This window comes from Mycteria americana, chromosome Z (assembly GCF_035582795.1).
Source record: "Mycteria americana isolate JAX WOST 10 ecotype Jacksonville Zoo and Gardens chromosome Z, USCA_MyAme_1.0, whole genome shotgun sequence".
Taxonomy (NCBI): Eukaryota; Metazoa; Chordata; class Aves; order Ciconiiformes; family Ciconiidae; genus Mycteria; species Mycteria americana.
Window position 1 is genome coordinate 47,733,948 of NC_134396.1, and position 6,754 is coordinate 47,740,701.

Consider the following 6,754-nt stretch of genomic DNA (forward strand, 5'->3'; position numbering starts at 1 on the left):
TTGCCCCAAAAGAGAAGTACTAAGTAACTCATAGGAATGACTAAGTCACGTATGGCAATGTAAGGCAGCCAGGAAAACAGCACATGCATACTCTGCAGGGCAGGAAACCACTACCAGTAGGATGGGGAAGGAGTTAATCCCTTTCCCTTTCCTGTGTGGCAGGACCTGCCAGGCTGTTGGCAACAGAAGCCACAAGGACACTACTACCCTTTTCCCCTTGCTTTCAGCCACGCAGTCCTGTCTTAACCTTGTCCTAGTGTTAGTTGCTGTGTGGACAATAACCTCGGCTTGTTTTTTTTTTTAATTAATGACTAGGACTTGCAAATTCAATTGATTAAGCAACCCTGGACTTAAGCTCTGAAGCTGGAGGCAAACAGAAGTTAGTTAAGTCTTTCCAAACTATCATAGTACTCAAGAGTCCTCAGCTCAGCCAAGAAAGCAGATAGCAGCAAGCACAACTGAGGCTTGGCCACCTCTTCTTCTCCCTCCCCTGTTCCACAATTTGAAAGTCTGCAATTGCTCTACAGAATTCAAATACATTGCAGCAAAGACTGTTGATGGTCCAGGAAGAATAGAATGTCAGAATATTATCTTCCAGTTCAAGAGCCTCAAAATGGTCTCACATTAAGAAAGACAAGGATAATTGCAAAATTCACAATTTGACTTCATCTCTTTGAAATAGCTGTTTAAGTATTTCAAAAATAAGATAGAAACAGGTTTCTCTCCTCACCTCCCACCTTGAGATGAACAAGCTAACAGAAAAGTTGTTTCCTTTATACTGTTTTAAGGTTCACAGTTCTCAGCAGTAAAATCTTTCTTCTCGAAGCAACATCTTGCAATCCGCCCCCCCCCCCCCCAAATGAGGGGGCAGAACTGGGAGCTGAAATTGAGCACATATTGAATCACATCTAAATGTATTTGCTCTTCAGAGAACTACCAATTGTTATAAATGTACCACTGCTATAGAGTAGCTCTTCAGAAAGCAGCTCTTCAGTAAATTGAAAAAAGGCAGAATTTGGGACAAAGCCCCAAAGAATGAAAATCTAACACTGTGTCAAAATGCACACATGAAGAATAATGTCTGCACCTCCAGATTCTGTGTTTAGCCTTCCTTCCTGTTGTTGACTTAAAAAATGGGTGGGGAGAAATACATACAAACTGTACATTATTATCTTTAATTATCATATTCATATATTCTCAGCCTTACATCACTTGCTCTACAACACAATCTTTAAGAGTTCTTCTGCCTCTGCTTGACCTGTCAGCAATAGGTAAAAAAAAACCCTATAACCTAATAATAGTGCTAGACAGCCCACCTCCTTCAAACATAGTGAATGATACGCTCAGAATATCACTGTTAGACAATTGCCCCTAAAAGGGTGGAGCAACAAATTCTTTAGCATCTTAGTGAGAGGTCATCCAAAATAAAAAAGGTTGCTCAACCTACTGGTCTGTCACAGCACACACAAGAGCTGTGATCTGTCAGATACCTCAACCCATGCTCCACGACTGCTGGCAAGCTCAGTGTTTTTTCCCCCTCTGTCTGAAAAGCAACATATTCAAACAACTATCTTCTTGACCCGCTGTCATCACCAGCACAATCAACTACTCTTGAAATTTGATGTTTTCTTCAAGAGGTAAGGGATGCTGATGCAATGATATCATCAGAAGAAAATGAAACCCTACAACTTTGTGGTCAATGATCAGGGATTGAAAGAAGGAAGAGTTTAAACAGGCTTAGCAAGTCTCCTACAATCTTCGTACCTACAAAAAACCAGAAGAGTACTTAAAACCATAGATGCACAAGGATCAAGAACAGCATAGTCTAAAAAGGATGTAACTGGACAGTAGGAGACAACACAGCTTTCCTAGTAAATTCCAGCAGATTTGATCCTCTCTGAAAAGGGTACCTACAAAGCATTTACAGGCAGCCTTCCTGAGGAATCAAAATCTGTTTCAACACTTGCTCACATGGTCTCTATATTTCAAACACAGGCAAATCCTTCCAGTTGGGGATAGGCCACCACACAGAAGACAGATACACTGTAATGAGAAGATTTTTCAGCTGGAAAGGAGCAAGGTCAAAGGACTGATACTACATAAATGGCCTAGTGCTCTTAAAATGGAGTGTGCCAAAACAGAGGTCTTGTACAGTGCTTACAAAATTCTCACTTATCATAAAAGTTTTGACATGTCTACCACAGAAACTATATTTGGCCTTGAGGGTTGGAAGAGAAAGAAAGCAGGCAAGATGCAGCTTGGTGGAGGCAGCACATAGCAAAATAAGAGATAGTTATCATAATGAAGGAAAGAAAGTTCATGACATCTCCACAGCAATCTGCTACTTACAACCAGGCAGCAGTGACCTCTTTGAGGAATCCTGCTGTTTACATACCAATGTTAAGTAATCTTTTCAGTATCACATCTTAGTTCTATGTTAAAAAAGAAAATTTCTCAGCTTACATAGCAAAAGCCTGTAGCCATCACACTGATTTCACATCGACATAATAAAGTGTAACTGCCACATGCACGCTTGACAGCTCTCCATGTTTTAAGAAACAACTCAGTGATGTATCCGAGTTAAAAGCACTCCTGACACTACAAAGAAAAAAAAAATCCATGCGTTCATATGTGAACCAGTCATAAGTTTTAAACAGAAAAGATGTTGTGAATCTATTAGATATGCTGAAACAATTTCAGTATCATTGCAGGTTTACCTCACAGCCACATTTTTCTAAACTGCTTTGGCTGCAGTGCAGCTTGGATAACTATACCACAGTGCCTAGAATAGTCTCAGAAGAGGCTTCTGGGAGATTTTTGGTAGATTAATAGTTCTGCAATTACAGTAGGCTGCAAACACTGCTAAAGTATAAATACCAACTTTGAGATGTCAGTAGCTGGGCTCCAGTCCTTCACTCAGTTTCACTCGAGTTGCTACTACCCTGGCTGCCTCAAAATAACATCACAGTCACCTGCTAAAGTGGTAGGAAGCAAAAGTTCTCCCAGCTGTTTAAAATCCTGAACAAAAACGATTCAGGAACTCATTTGACAATGCTGTCTAAGAGGTAAAAAAAATGAGAATTACACCCCAAGCTAGCTAGAGCATAACACCAAAAATGGGAGTGTTGGTGAAATATTAAAGAATAAAACAAAACATATTCACAGGTGAGCAGTTTGCTCCATCTTAAAGATACCAGAATAGAAATTGCAAGCATGCAAGGTAAAAGGCTTGAGGGATATTCTCATTCATTAAAACCATGAGTTGGCAGAGGGAGGAGCAGTTTCATCTCACCCTACATCCACCCCAGCAAACATTCAGTTTAGGCTGAACAGGTTCTCAGACTTGTGGAAAGCCTTATCTACTCTACTTAAAACACAGACAAACCAGTTCAAGTACTTCTATATGAATGTGAAGCAAGCAATCTGGGAGGTCAAACCAGTTCTTAAGAACAGCCAGGTTCTCTGGCATAATGGAAAAGACTGGCCATCCCAGGTATGCATAAACTGCAATTAAGACAGCTCTAGTCTCCCATCTAAATGAACAGTTTCCCAAGAATCATCATGGGACTTGAGAGAAAGCCAGGCAAAAAACATATCTTGTTTATACAGCCAGTTTCACTGAGGACTAAAAAACTTCATTGCCTCTTTTGCAAGTTTCTTGTATCCTGGAATAAACTGAAACCACCTTTCTTCTTTTTTTTTTTTTTTTTTTAACTAAGTCTGTTGCAAAGCCACATTCACACAAAAACACCGGAATTTTAAAAATAACCCGTTAACTCCACATATTCATCTAAGAAACGTGTTGACTAATTCTAATGCTGTTTAAGAAGGATTTACTAATATTTCTGCTAATGAAAAAGATGCAGCTAGTTTCTTGATCCACTGAATATCTGAGGAGGTGCGAAGGTTAGAAATGTAAAAGGATCTTCATGGAGCATTACTACAGACAGGATAAGACTCCACTGGATAGGTACAGTTTCAGGACCGAAGATTATAAATACTAACTACTGCTCAAACATGACCATATCATGAGTAACAATTCCTACAGATGGTCAATGCCACAGGACTTTTTCTGTTGCTGCAATTTCTCTCTCTAAGCTTTCCATTTTTATGGCTACTTTTCCAGGACAGCTTCTTGTGCCAACGTAATTTTTTTCAATGGTTTAGCTTTTCTAAGAAAGTGCGAATTATTTTCAAGGGTAACAGTAAAGTTTGCCACTCAACAAATCAATTGCCTCAACCTTCAACCTCAAATGCGGCAAGGAAAAACAGCCAAACAAATCACTAGTTCTTTCCACTATTTTTTCGTTTAATCCAAGAAAATCAGCAGAGATTTTCATTAACACTGAATAGACTCCATATAAATACACTTGTCCTGTTCATCACCACAAACAAGAACCAGTGATTCTTATTTTATTTTCTATCAAGACTAATCCAACTTCCACTGCATTTCAACATGTTCAGAAGTTGATAAAACAATCCTTTCAAACACATATAAACCAGTGGTTTGTACTATATTTGGCTGTACAAAGAATTCTTTTGGGGAACAGGGAAGTAGCCACTGCCTTATGACTCTGCATTTTGTGATCTCCCTCACTAGTTAGCAAACACCTTAACCATATGAAGTTTTAAAAACAACTTTATTTAAATATTAACACCTCAAAATCAAATTTGAACAGCATACTTATGTAACAGAATATTAGAATATTTTTAGTTTTGAAGTCTTTTCAGACTTGACACAGGCTTCTGCACAGATGCTATACTTTGACAAAATATACTCAGGTCATTAACAATTTTGTCTAACCTGTGATTGGATAATGGGTAGGATCAACAGTTCAAATCACTCTTAGCAGGCCAATACCATACAAGAGAAAATTCAATCTCATTCATTCTGCAGCAGCTTACATGTTTCAAGTACAGCAGTCTTACATGCAAAGGAAAGGGCTGTTGGTTATCTGGAAATCTGGGGAGTAAGGAACACATTGGGACTGCAACCACTTGCTAGGTAAGCTTTCAAGCTTAAGCTCCTCACATTGGCACAACTGCTTTACTGCCAGAGAATGCAAGAGGAGCATATCTAAAACAGCTAAAATGAAAACACAGGGAAACTAGCAGCGTATAGCAACAGATCTTCCTCCATCACCCTCCAGTAAACCTTCCTCTTTCTCCTAGCACTGAGTCTCTCGCTCAGCCTTTCTTTGCCAGGATTCACATGCATCGACTTCCTCATGAATTCTATCTGTAAGAGGACTTTCGTTCCCAACACCTGAAAAAGCAAGCATGGGAAGCCAAAAGCAGGAAAAGTGGCCAACCGCAACAAAGATGCGAAGACTGGCAGGAATGTGAAGGAAAGAGAAACTGGGTTACTTATTCCAGACCTGTATGAAGCACTGGGGCACACTCTTCCCCAAAACCTCCACCTTTTGTACTTTCCTAGGCCACCTGCGCACCTCTAACAATCACTGAATTTCCCTTGCTCATCCCCTTTTGACTTTCACAGAGAAACCTAACCTGTCATTCCCCAGTAACTTAGTCATCACTACCACAGGTTTAGCCAGCTCTGGCCTTGCACAGCTAAACATCTGAAAGAGAAAATCTCTATTTCTCTTCAACCATCAGTTGTACTCCAGAGTTTCATATAGCAGGTATTTCCCTGGCAATTTTGCTTATGGAGGGGGGGAAAAAAAAAACCCAGCCCCCAAACCAAATCCAGTGGTTCCAAACAGGTAACCAATAAATCAGCTGCTACAGAAATACAAGTTTCATGGCTATGTTACAGTCACTGCTCAAATTACAGAGTAGCTGCAAACCCAGGTTCAATGTCCACTACATTTTGGCTGGTCTGTGAATGACAGCACAACCTGAAGATGTTTGTGGACCAAGCTCCAAACATTAAAACAGGAAAGGGTAATTCTCAGGTTGATACTGTATTATCTTCGACTTCACGGGTGAATTTTATCTCGCGAGGCTCAAGCACTACTTAAAAACACAGAGAAAGAAACAGACGAAAAGAAAGTTTCTGGTCCGAAAGCCTGCCGAGCGCAGCCAGCAGGTTAGAAAAACGCGGCACTGACACACCGCCCCCAGGCCAGGAAGGGCGCGGGTGGCGGGGGAAGGATCAAAGCTACGGGCAACACCTTGCCCGCCGAGCCCGGGCGCACGACGGGGGGACGGGGGGCGCACCTGGGTGCGCTTCCTCCGGCCGCGCCGGCGCAGGCCCCGGGCCCCCGCCGTGCCGGTCGCGGCGCCGCGGGGCGCCGGTTCCTTTGTTCCCCCGCCGCGGGGGCTGAGCTAAGGCGGCGGAGGCCCCCGCCCCGGGCAGCCCCCAGGCGGCCTGCCCCGCCGCAGCTAGACGAGGCGGGGCAGCTCCGCCACGGCTCCGCCGACCCCGGCCGGGCTGGAGCCGGCCCGAGAGCCAGGGCGCGGCCCGAGCGGGAGCTGGGGAGGCGGGGCGAGGCCCCTCTCTCCCGCCGGAGCAGGGCCGCGGAGGGGGGGGGGGAGCGCGGAGCCGTGTCCCCACCAGGCGGCCCAGCTGCAGGCGGGAGCCTGGCGACCGCGGCACTCACCCAGGTGAGGAGGCTCTCCCCGAGCTCGGCCCGCTCCAGGCTCTCCACGTTGAACATGGCGGGGCGCCGCCGAAGGGGCTAACGGCCGCGGCCGGGTCGGTACCGCCGGCGCCCCCTCCCGCCCCGTCCCGTTCCGGGCCGGGCCGCGGCGTCGACACGTCAGAGCGACCTGACAGAAACCGCCCGCG

The 6,754-nt window shown here is 44.1% G+C and overlaps 1 protein-coding gene across 2 annotated transcripts in view; it reads right to left on the reverse strand.

Moving 5' to 3' along the window:
• Positions 1-6,743, reverse strand: part of HOOK3 (hook microtubule tethering protein 3) — a 97,981-nt gene extending 91,238 nt beyond the window's left edge. For both annotated transcript variants that reach the window (XM_075526905.1, XM_075526904.1), the window contains exon 1: positions 6,567-6,743. In XM_075526905.1, coding sequence (XP_075383020.1) covers positions 6,567-6,623 — 57 coding nt within the window. In that variant the 5' untranslated portion in view covers positions 6,624-6,743. The remainder of the gene's footprint in view (positions 1-6,566) is intronic.
• Positions 6,744-6,754: the final 11 nt, after the last annotated feature.